General features: G+C 34.8%; 1 protein-coding gene and 1 long non-coding RNA gene across 11 annotated transcripts in view; one reads left to right on the top strand and one right to left on the bottom strand.

The window, feature by feature from the left end:
- The window catches only part of LARP1B (La ribonucleoprotein 1B), a 129,078-nt gene that overhangs the window by 73,483 nt on the left and 42,601 nt on the right, over window positions 1–12,994 (top strand). For 8 of the 10 annotated variants that reach the window (XM_042935524.1, XM_042935525.1, XM_042935520.1 and 5 more), the window contains one exon: window positions 12,047–12,170. The exons of 1 other annotated variant lie outside the window; for it this stretch is intronic. In XM_042935524.1, the coding sequence (XP_042791458.1) occupies window positions 12,047–12,170 (124 nt within the window). Of the gene's footprint in view, window positions 1–12,046; window positions 12,171–12,994 lie in introns of those variants that run through there. One more of the 10 variants, XM_042935527.1, reaches the window with a different exon arrangement.
- LOC122217869 overlaps window positions 1–12,994 on the bottom strand; it is a 34,917-nt gene that overhangs the window by 14,875 nt on the left and 7,048 nt on the right. The gene's annotated exons all lie outside the window — the stretch shown is intronic.

The raw sequence follows: 12,994 nt of genomic DNA, 5'->3' as shown, positions 1-12,994 counted from the left end.
CACTGTTGCTGGGGGTGCATGCAAGTGCAGCCACTGTGGAAGACAGTATGGAGGTTCCTCAAAAAACTCAAAGTAGACTTCCATATGATCCAGTAATTCCCCTATTGGATATTTACACAAAGAAAATGACACTAATTCAAAAAGATATATACACCCATATGTTTATTGCAGCATCATTTACTATAGCAATGATATGAAAGCAACCTAAGTGTGCACTGATAGATGAATGGGTAAAGAAGTGTTATATATGTATATACATTGGAATATTACTCAGCCATAAAAAAAAGAATTAGTTCTTCCATTTGCAACAACATGGATGGACCCAGAGGGTATAATGGTAAGTGTGATAAGTCAGTCAGAGAAAGATATATCATAACATCTCACTCATGTAAAATTTAAGAAACTTAAATAAATAAAAAAGAAACTAAAAAACAGACTCTTAAATACAGAGAAAAAAGTGGTTGTCAGAGAGGAAGTAGGTGAGGAGATGGGTAAAATAGATAAAGGAGGTTACGTGTATACTTATCATTATGAACAGTGAGTAATGTATAGAACTGTTGGATCATATTGTACACCTGAAACTAACATTGTAAATTCTACTTTAATAAAAAAATTGTTTTTAAAAAACAACCAAAAAAGTATTCTTTATTAAAGAATACCTAATGGAAGATAGGGTATTAAAAGATAATTTCCAAATTGAGAGAATATATTTTAGAATATATAAGACCTAAAATGCCTGTCCAGAGTGTGTCAGAATTCTTAAGACTCAATAGGCAAAGACAGAAAGCCCCGTTTAAAAATGGCCAAAGACTTGGATGTGGTTTTTGGAAAAGTGGAAATCCAAATGGCTAATAGACAAATGAAAAACTTATTTCATTTTATTTAATAAAACCTAATTATTATTAATTAGGAAGATGTAAGTTAAAACACAATAAAGTGTTTTCATATTAACAATATTGTTTTATGTTCTCAGTGTTACTCTTCCTTTATCATTGATTTTTATTACCTATTATTTCTCCCTTAAACCACCCATCAGATACATATATGGTTTTAAGTACAGTCCCACATCATAGTATGCAAATGTAAATTTATCATGCATATAATAATGTTAGGATCATATTTATAAAATATTCAAACGTTTTGCTGAAGCACTTGAGCAAGTTTATGAAAATTCTAACTTGGTGGCTCTTTCTGTTCGTGGTCATCTTTCTTCTTACAGGTTCATTTTTAAAATAATTCAAATGGTGTTTATGGTTCTCAGCTTTATTTTTAAAACATAAAATCCCTTAATTGTAAAATTAGGTCCTTAAAGATTTGGTGTAACTATACTTGTTTGGACATTACTTTCCAGTGGTCAGGACATTGCTAAAGTGTATATATCCCGTTTCCTTATGTGATTTAGCATTTTAGAGTTTAATTACATTAGTGCCTATGTTCATTGAGTAGAATGGCAGTTGCATTGCTGGCACATTACAGTTACTGTTATTGCTGCACAAGTATAAAACAAATTTCTAGAAGTTAAACGTTAGTGATGGTACTTTACTGAAATTGAAGATTGTTTGGGCAGGTGGGATGGGACTTGACTATGAAGCTATGTAGGAATTTAGAATAAGGAGCAGTTGCAATTCTTACAAAGTGGTGTGATCAAAAGATGATTTAATAAGGTTTAATCTAACAGAGGCAATAGCATAGGTCAGAGTAGGTCAGAAATTGAGTTTAAAACTCATTTCTAATAATCAAGGGTGAAATGAAATGCTGAGCCAAAGGGACTTTTTCTTTTCACATTTATTTATTTTTGAGACAGAGAGAGACAGAGCATGAACGGGGGAGGGGCAGAGAGAGAGGGAGACACAGAATCGGAAGCAGGCTCCAGGCTCTGAGCCATCAGCCCAGAGTCTGACGCGGGGCTTGACCTCACGGACCGCGAGATCGTGACCTAAGCCGAAGTCGGACGCTCAACCGACTGAGCCACCCAGGCGCCCCGGACTTTTTCTTTTCAACACACATTCATTAACAACTGATTATGTTCTAGCCTTTATGAGAATGAAAAAAAATGCCAAATTGGGCAGAGATTTAAAAAAAAATTTTTTTTTAATGTTTATTTTTGACAGAGACAGAGCATGAGCAGGGGAGGGGCAGAGAGAGAGAGGGAAACACAGAATCCCAAGCAGGCTCCAGGCTCTGAGCTGTCAGCACAGAGTCCAAAGCAGGGCTCAAACTCACAGACCGGGAGACCATGACCTGAGCTGAAGTCCGATGCTCAACCGACTGAGCCACCCAGGTGCCTCAAGGGCAGAGATATTAAAGAAACGAGTCATAGTACTGGTGTGATAGAAATAGAAACACTTAACAAATAAAAACTGGGAGGAAACAATATTGAGATCAGATTTGGAAATGTGTTGATGTCATGTTTTGTATTTATGTAAAATGTCTTTTATCCTCTCTCTAAATACTAGCGATGATAAGAAAGCCTCAGATGTAGATTTTAGTATTTAGTATAGAAGGGAGAACTAAAACTGGGGAAATGATTGAACTTTTAAGGCACAGAAAAACAGAAGAGGAAAACAAAAGAGAAAAGAATGTCCACTAGTAGTTACTAGGAGAAAAAAAATAGATGTAGTTATGTATAGTTTTACTTGAAGAAGCCAAGAAAGTAAATGGTTTCTGGGATCATGATCTACAAAGGGACATATTCTGTCTCAACTTTAATTTTTCTTTACGTTGGTTTCTTACTTTTTCTAAGGTCATATTCATCCTTAAAAACTTTACTTAAATGTTCACCCCCTTCCAGCATTGAGATTGCAACTCATATTGATATAAATAAGAGGTGAGAAAGTTGAAGCACCAAGTGTTCTTTCTAGAAACTTGGCTGAGGAGAACCCTTCCCTTCCTGTTTCAACTCCCTCTCTCATTCTCACCAGTATGAATTATAGATAAATGTATACTTCTGAAATGTAAATGTCTGAAAGACATTTTATTAAAGTGTATTATTTTTTATAAATATTATAGACATGTTTCTGTATCAGTAATATATATAAATATGTATTTTGTTCCCTCTAAGTCTTTTGTTTTGGAGTGTTTCAAACCTTTGGAAAAGTTGCAAGAATAATACAGTGAACACAAGTATACCCTTCACCTAGATTCAACAGTTGTTATTAACATCTTATCACAATCACTTTGTTTATCTATATAAACATTTATAGATGTATATATTTGCATTTTCTGAACCATTTGAGAGTTGTAGACATTATGCCACTTTACCATTAAATATATTATCCCGTATTTCCTAAAAACAAGTGCATTCTCCTATATAACCATAATTATCAAACACAGGAAGTTTAGCATTGATAGAATGTTATTATCTAATATATAGGGCGTATTTAGATTTCCCCAACTGTCTTAATGTCCTTTATAACTTCTTTTTACTTTATTTTTTTTTGATAACCAGCTCTAACCAATGATTATACATTGCTTTTAGAATTTTATATTTTAATGTTCTTTCATTTAGACAAGTTCCTCAGCCTTTTTTTTTTTTTTTTCATGACACTGACATTTTTGCAGCATCTAGGTTAGTAATTTTGTAAAATGTCCTTCAGTTTAGGTTTGCCTGGTATTTCCATATGATTAGTTTCAGTTTAATTTTTTGGCAGAAATATTACATAGGTGATATTATACATTCTTCACTACATTACCTCAGGAAACATAATGATGTCAGTTCTAGAATTGGTCATTTGGTTTTCAAGATGTGTACCATTGTAAAGGTACCTTTTTCTGTTTGTAATTTGTAAGTGATCTCTGGAGTGACAGTTTGAAACTGTGTTCCCCAGCAGTCTTCACTCAATGTTTTAGCCTCCATTGATGATTTTTGCCTGAATTAATTATTACTCTGGTGATTATATGATGGTAATTTTTCTCCATTCCCTTTATGTTAATTATTTAGCATTCTTCTGTAAAAAAAGAACTTTCTTCTCCACTCCATTTTACTTACTTACTTATATATTTATAGTGTCAGTGTGGATTCTGGAATGGATGCCTTTTCATTCCTGTCATTATTCATTTTGTTGTTCAAAATGTCTCCAATCTGGTCAGATTAGACCTCTCTCAAGATGACTCGTGTACCACTGATATATCCCCATCTCTTTAGCACTTTTCATACTTTATGACACAAGATGCTTTGCCCCTCTCTTTTTTCTTAGATGTCTGTTTTTTTCACTACCTTAACCAGGTCTTCCTGGTTCTATCCTTGATCTCTTAATGACTTTGTTATCTTGTATTATCTTGTATGCAAGTGAGAGAATCTGGTCCCAGGTCTTTATCATTAATTGTATGCTAATGACTTTCCAGTGTCTTTGTGGGGATCTAGCAGTATATAACTAGTCTATTGGATTTTCCAGCTGTCTGTCTTCTTCCACAGGCATCTCATTTATATATATTCTGTCTCCATTTTTAAAAAAAGGGACTTATCCCAAATTTGTTTCCTATATTTCCTGATTTTGGTTGGATGCCTCAGGACTCTTTATTAACTTCTAACTCCTAACATGCAGTTTGTCACTACATCCTATCTGTCCTTTCCTATTAATTCCTACTGTCTTACATTGGTTCTAGCCTGAATCATCTTTCCATGTGGTTTGTATACTTGGTTCTTGGCTCTAGTTTATTCTCTTTCTAGTTTTCCTCTTGTCAGAGTAGTCTTCCTCCTTCCTTTCTCCTTTCTTCCTTTACTTCCTAGCAAGTAAGGGAATTTACTATAAATCCAAGAAGCAGTGCTTGCTTACAGGCAAGTCTTTATATGAAACTTCAAACACTGACTTTGCATTTCTGTACTCCTATCTTTGGTGTACTTTTCCTCTATGTTAGCCTCATTTTCAGTCAGGCTTTCTCCGTGAGGTTGCAATGATGGTACAGACAGTTTCAGGCTTACATGATTTTCAAAGTAAATGATCCCAAGGAAAAGAATGTATCCCTCAAATTTCTAAACTATACATTTGACCATTTCTGTATTTCTTCTTAATGCTATTCAGTGCTTCTCCCCTGCCCAAGATAAAATTCAAATTCCTTGGCAAATAATATTTAATGGTTTGGTTCCTACATACCTGTCAGTCTTCATTGTGACACTGCTTTCTGATTTAAAATTTATACTCTGTTAATACCAAGTTGCATGTGTTCCTTCTGCCTAAAATATCTTTTCATATGGTTTGCTTGCCAAACTCTCTTTCATCCTTTAGCTTGCAAAACCTAATTCAAATATTACTCCCTTGGAAAAAATCTTTGATAGCTTTTATTGTTATTGACTCCAGAAAAATGACTTTTCTACCTTTGTGCCTCATATGTACCTATCTTTAACTCTTACACTGAAATGTAATAAATTTGTTTATAAATATTTCTTATCCCCTTTTTGAGCAAGGCAAGGTATAAACTTGTAAAAAAACCAAAAATTTAGTTGCAGATTGGGTAGTTCATGAGTCTTCCTGCTGAGAACTAGGAAAGTTGGTTTTTTTTTTTTAAAAATCTTTGTGAAGGCACAGTAGAACTAACAGTGTAGAAAGAATTGTGTGGTCAAAGTCTGGAAGAAGGAAATCTAAAGAAGACTGCCATCAGGGTCTGCATTTCCCTAGAGTATCTGTCAGTTCCAGAAGAAGCAACTGAGAAGCTGAAAAGAGATTAAACATACACACACACAACTTGTGGGACTAGGGTGACAAAAATTGGAATTCAGAAACCAGAGGGGGACCTCTAGCAAACCTTTTAGGCTTTGGGAACTCTAAAGGGCTACTTTTCAGAAATTAGGGTGAACTGGAAAAGATCTGCTATCAGTAGGATCAGCTTCTAATAATTTTAATCTTTTATTGAGCCAATATTCTGATGTGTCTAGCCATTTGACTGAAGCAAACAAATCCTTTCTGGAGGAAAATAGCATTCTGGACCTCAGATTTTTAATAATGTCTGCCTCTCAAAAAAATCAGGCATATAAGAAGACAAGATGATGTAATAGAAAAAAAAAACAACAACAACAAATAGACCCATAAAGATTCAGATAACTATCAGACAGGTCTTAAGTTAGCTATTGTTAATATTATTTAAAAAACCCCAAAGATGGAGAATTTAAGCAGAGAACTAGAAACTTTAAAAAAAGAACCAAGTAGAGGGGTGCCTGGGTGGCTCGGTTTAGCCTCCGACTTTCTGCTCAGGTCATGATCTCACAGGTGGTGAGTTCCAGCCCCACGTCATGCTCTGCTGACAGCTCAGAGCCTGGAGCCTGCTTTGGATTCTGTGTCTCACTGTCTCTCTGTCCCTCCCCCACTGTCCCCACCTCAAATATTTAAAAAAAAAAAAAAAGAGAAAAAAAGAAAAAAAGAACCAAATAGACATTCCAGTAATGAAAAATATAATAACTGAGTGCAATGAATTGGCTTAACAGTAGAGGTAAACTCAGAATTACTAAAGTAGAAGATAGGTCAAAAGACTCCAGAGTGAAGTCTCGAACAAAAAGATGGAAAATACAGAAAAGAGTATAAAAGACATAGGAGATACAGTCAAAAGGTCTAACATATACTCTGTTGGCTTCTCAGAGGAGAGAAGAGAAAGCAGAAATAATAATTGAAGAGATTATAGTTGACATTTTATCAAAACTAATGAGGGATAATTTAAGAAGTCCTAAGAACTCCACAAAGAATATAAATTCAAGGAAAACCACATGAAGGCCATCATTGTAAAACTGCTGAAAACAAAAGCCAGAGAAAAAAGATTACTTAAAAAGCTACAGATTTTAAAAAATAAGACTTAGAACTACTCAGCAGAAGTAATGGAATCCAGGAGATAATGGGATGATATAATCACAATACTAAAAGGGAACTAATGTTCAGGAATAAAGGTAAATCATTGAATTGTACACTTAAAATAAGTACATTTTGTGGTATATGAACTATATCTCAGTGAATCTGTTTAAAAATGAAGGTAGCATGGGGCACCTAGGTGGCTCAGTTGGTAAAGCGTCTGACTTCGGTTCAGGTCATGATCTCATGGTTCATGAGTTCAAGCCCCACGTTAGGCTCTGGGCTGACAGCTCAGAGCCTGGAGCCTGCTTGGGATTCTGTGTCTTCCTCTCTCTCTGCCCCTACCCTGCTCATGCTCTGTCTCTCCCAAAAATTAAAAAAAATTAAAAAAACATTAAAAGAATGAAAAAAAAATGAAGGTAACATAATTTCAGACACATCAAAACCAAGAGAGTTTATTTTCAGATCTGCTTTAAAGAAAATATTAAATGGAGTTTTTTAGGCATAGGAGATATAGTCAAAAGATTTTGAAAATGGTTCTAGAAAGAAGCTTGAAGATACACAAAAGAATGAAGCGCAATAATACGTTTGTGGATTTAAATAGATATTGACACTAAACAAAGCTGGTGTAAGTCTAAGTGGATTTTTAGGGCAAAAAGATATATTAGGGGTACCTGGGTGGCTCAGTTGGTTGGGTGACTGGCCCTTGATTTCTGCCCAGGTCATGATCTTACCGTTTGTGGGGTCACTATTGGCATGAAGCCTGCTTGAGATTCTCTCTCCCTCTCTCTTTCTTTCTCTCTCTCTTTTTTAATGTTTATTTTTGAGAGAGAGAGGGAGACAGAGTGTGAGTGGGGATGGGGAAAAGAGAGAGGGAGACACAGAATCCAAAGCAGGCTCCAGGCTCTGAGCTGTTAGCATAGAGCCTGATGCGGGGCTCAAACCCACGAACTGTGAGATCATGACCTGAGCTGAAATTGGATGCTTAACCTACTGAGCCACCCAGGCACCCCATCTCCCTCTCGCTTTCTGCCCCTCCCCAGTTCATGCTCTCTTTCTCTCTCAAAACAAATAAACCTTAAAAAAATAATTCAATATAAAAAGGGTCATAACTATGAATAGTTTAGTTGTCCCAGAAAATACAATAGTTCTAAGTTTGTATGCACCTAATAACATAGCATCAAAATACATAAGACAAAAATTGACGGGTACAAAAAGATAAATTTATAATCACAGTGGGAGATTTTGAAACACCTTTCTTATCAAGAAAGGTGCAAGATGTAGCAAGATGATAAAATATCAGGTTGTAGAAAAGGCAAACAGTGCAGTTAAGAAACTGCTTAATTGACATAAGTGAAATACTGCAGCAACATCTGTAGAATACACTTTTTTTCAAGTGCACATGGACCTTGTACCATACACAAAGAATCAATTCTAGATATATTACAATTCTAAATATGAAAGGCAAAATAATAAAATTTCTAGAAGATAAGATACTATATGGTATTTCAGTAGGGAAAGACTTCTGTGTATGTGCTTTGCTATTTGTTTTTATTCCCTCATGCTTCCCAAACTTTTTAACAATAGGATATGTTAATTTCATATTCAGATGAAAAATTATAAAGGTAAGATATACAGCATCTTTAAAAAGGGGAAAGATTTCTTAAACAGGAAATTACAAAAGGAAATAACTTACAAAATATACTACATTAAAAAGAACTTTTTTTCACCAGAAGACACCATAAAAAAGTGAAAAGGCAAGTTCCTCTTTCCACAGAGTGAAAGAAAACATTTACAACATTTTATAAAGAGCTCTTAAAAATCAATAAATGAAAGAAATATATAGAAAAATGAGTAATAGAATTGACTAGCCACCTCACAAAAGAGGCTATCCAAATAAAATATATTAAGGGTTTTTAGCATTATAGTAATTAGATAGATGCAAATTAAGACCACAGTGAGATTACACATAGATTTAGCAGAGTGGCTACATATTTAAAGTTTTTGAATTTTTGTTTTGAGATACAGATTTATAGGAAGTTGGAAAAATAGTACAGAGAGGTCTAGTGTACTGGACCAGTTCTCTCCAAAATTTATATTTTACATAATTGAAGAACAACGTTAAAACCAGGAAATTGACATTTCTTACAAATGTATGTGTATAGTGTTATGTCATTTTATCACGTGTAGACTCATGTGAGTACTATCACATTCATGACAACTATTTTATCACCACACAGATCTCCCTTGTGCTATTAGACTCGTGTTCATGTGCCTCCACTCCACTATTCCTAACCCCTAGTAACCACTAATCTGTTCTTCATCTCTATAATTTTGTCATTTTGAGAATTGTCTATAATAGAATCATAGAGCATGTGACTTTTTGAGATTGATTTAAAAAAAAATTTTTTTTTTAAGTTTATTTATTTTTGAAGGGGAGAGAGAGCATGAGCCGGGGAAGAGCAGAGAGAGAGAGATACACAGAATCCAAAGCAGGCTCCAGGCTCTGAGCTGTCAGCAGAGCCCGACGCGGGGCTCGAACTCACTAACCGCAAGATCGTGACCTGAGCAGAAGTCAGATGCTTAACTGACTCAGCCACTCAGGTGCCCCTGAGATTGATATTTTCTAATCATAATGCCCTTGGGGTCCATCCAAGTTGTTGTGTATACCCATAATTCGGTCCTTTTTTAGAATGGCTACATATTTTTAAACTGACAATATCAAGTGTTTGATGAGGCTATAGAGCAATAGGAGGGTCAATATACTGCTAGTGTAATGTAAATAGGTACAACCACTGTGAAAAAGTATTTGGCATTTTCTACTAAAGTTGAAGCATACCACCTTATTCAACAATTCCAGTCATAGTAAACATTCAATAAAACATGTGTCTATGTCACCAAAAGAAGTGTTTTGTAAAAACATATTTTTAGTAACATTATTTGTAATGGCTATAATCTGTAAAGGAACTGAATGCTCATCAACAGTAAAATTGATTTTTCTTAAATTTTATTTATTTTGAGAGGGATAAAGTGTGAGTTGGGGAGGGGCAGAGAGTGAGGAAGAGAGAGAATCCCAAACAGTCTCTATACTATCAGTGTGGAACCCCATGGGGGGATTGAACCCACGAACCATGAGATCATGACCCGAGCTGAAGTTGGACGCTTAACCAACTGAGCCACCCAGGTGCCCCAGTAGAATGGATTTTTTTAAATTATGGTGTGATCGTATGATAGAATACCACAGAGCAGGGATAGGCAAATTTTTTGTGTGAAGAGCTATACAGAAAATAATTTTAGTCTTTATGGGTCATATGTTGTGCCAACTACCACTTAACTTTGCAATTGTAGCAATGAAGCAGACATGCAATATATAAGCAAATGGGTGTGGTTGTGTTCCAAAGAAACTTAACAAAAATAGATTTGGCCTTTGGGGGCTGTAGTTTGTTGACCTCTGCTGTAGAGTTACAAACTATAAATGAATCTCATAAACATAATTTTATGTAAAAAAGAAACCATACATTATAATTCCATTTTTATAAAGTTCAAAAACAGGCAAAATGAATCGATAGTACTGAAATCAGCATATTGCTTGTCTTTAGGGAGAAGAAGAGGGTAGTTATAGGAAGGGGTATGAAGGTTACTTCTAGGATGCTAGTAATATCTTTACCTGAATGGTGGTTACACAGGTCTGTTCACTCTTGATTACTCATTTAGATGTATACTTATGATTTATGCACTTCTCTAGTGTGTGTATGTTTAAATGTATGTGTGATGCTTTAATGAATTAGTTTGAAAAATTAAAAACAGAAACATACTGCTTGTGTTCCCATCAGGATAGAACTATATTATTCATCTCTGGCATATGATAATCATAACAGTAAATGTTTTCTTTTAAGTAGTAAGCTCTGTAGCAAGATGGGGACAGTGAGGAATAATGACTGAATTAGCTTGAAGAGCTTATTGAAGACTTTTGGGAAAGCAGTATTGGTATAAGGGCAAAAGCTGAGGCAATCCTTTAAGGCATTTTCATGAAAACAAGATCCTAGTTTAAAAGACTAGCAGGATCTAATGAGTGGTGTGAACTGACAACTATTCATGTTTGAAGGCAAAAGGGAAAGATTGGTTAGCTATTAAGAGCAAGGTACTATGACTATTTTGTAATGATGATATTTAGTTTGGTCCATCTGACAGTTTTATGTTCTTTACCTGCTAAAACCCTCTTTGGATCTTGTTGAGTGATGTAGATGTGATAAAGGGTTTAATTGGAGAAAACTTACAAAACGTAGCAGAGTGCAAGCAGTCTCTCAAACTCTTTTTATTTTACAGCTTAGACCAGGCATGAATTGTCTTCATGTACCATGGCCAAATGACCTTACTGGCCTCCACTGGCCTCCACTCTATCCTCTCTCTATATATAGGGCAGGGCTGAGAACATCTAAGTGACTATGTAACCGTTATTAGAAAGGGGAAGCTTCAGGAGCCCAAGGGTCGGGGATAGCCTGTTCTTCCTTTGACAAAGCTCAAAAAACTTTGAGCCTCCTTGCTGCTAACCTTATAAGTGGGGTTTGGAAAGGAACCTCCAGGGCCATCTATCTGTCTTTCATCATGTGTTTCCCATTACCAGAAAAGGAAATGAAAACTTCTTGGCCTGGTATAAAAGGTCTTCTAGTAGCCTGTTCCCATTTCCATATTAGGCCTTTTTGTCACTGATTCTACACAAATTTTCTCAGTAACTGAATTATTTTCTAATAAATGACTGCTTATTCCAAGTTCTTTGCTCACATTACCTGCTTTAGAATGCTTTACCCCTTCTCTAAATTCTCATTCTTTCCCCATCTTTTCTGTGATACTTTCTGATGATCTCAATTCTTACACCAAATATTATCATTTTTCATATGCTGCTAATATTACTAGTTTTTATGTGTACATTTCTTTCTTTCCATCTAACTTGTAAATTCCTTAAGGGTAGGGAACATAGATTACTTGTAATCTCTTTAATACCCTAGCAGTCTTGTGTATAAATGCTCAACAAATAATGATTAGAGTGTATGCTCTTACAATGTATTTTAATTATAAAATATTCAGAATATTTTTGGGTTCTCTGTGCCTCTTAGATTCTGAATATTGTTATTAAGTATAATGCTAGATTCTTTATTAGAACATCTTTTTTATTCTGTTGTAGTTAAACTCATTTTTTGAGGTTGGTATCAATTATTGTTTGTTGGCTACTCTATTAGCCAGTTTAGTAATTAGATTCCTCCATTCTACTTCAGCAAGAAGTTGAGAACTTTAAGAAGCTAAATCTCATTAGTAAAGAGCAGTTTGAAAACCTAACACCTGAACTTCCTTTTGAGCCAAACCAAGAAGTTCCTGTAGCACCTTCACAGTCCAGGCAAGGTATGTAAATCTGCTTTTGTGTGTAATAGTTTCTGAATAGTATTAAAGCAGTTCTAATTTGTTACAAAAGTTTTCCTTTTTTTTTAATCTGTGGAAAAAATGTAGGTATTTCATAAAAGACTAGAATTTTAAAACTCAACTTTTGTTTATCCTTTGGTGAATTTCAAAAGATTTTCGAGACTTGAAAGTACACATCATAAATTTGGTAAGACAGCCTTGTAGTAAATGGACAAAGTTGGAATCCCACCTTACTCTTAGTGAACAGGCAGATAATTGCAAGGTGATCTAGGAGTCATCTATTATACCAGTTCCTGCTCAAACTCAGACACTGAAAAGCAGGCAGAATTGGTTTGTTCTTTTTGTGTCTCATTTGGTTTGAGATTATTGGGAATGTTTCTCTTTTAGAAATAAAACTTTTCACTGACTCTCTAATTCCTTAAAATATACTAACATCATTCATTTGTCCTAAAGCCTTAGCTTAGTGTGACCATATAAATACATTTGGGAGATACATAAATTGAATCTGGCATTTTTAGGCAAGTTTAAGTGATTTTGTTATAGTCTTTCATGAAGGCAGGTTAAAGAAAAACTTTTGAGAAGTTTCAAATATATGCCAAAATAGAACAAATTGTATAATGTAATGAAACCCCCATGTACCCATTTGCTACTTAATTTCAAATCCAATTTCATTTCATCTCAGCTCCACTCATCCTCTTTACTTGCACTGGATTATTTTGAAGCAAACTTCTAATAATTATTCATATTTTTTTCATTCCTACATATTTATGTATGTGTCCTTAAAAAGAACTCTCTCTTTTAACACA

Source organism: Panthera leo, chromosome B1, assembly GCF_018350215.1.
Source record: "Panthera leo isolate Ple1 chromosome B1, P.leo_Ple1_pat1.1, whole genome shotgun sequence".
NCBI lineage: Eukaryota > Metazoa > Chordata > Mammalia > Carnivora > Felidae > Panthera > Panthera leo.
Note: the sequence above shows the minus strand (reverse complement) of the source record. Positions and strands in the feature narration are given on the sequence as shown.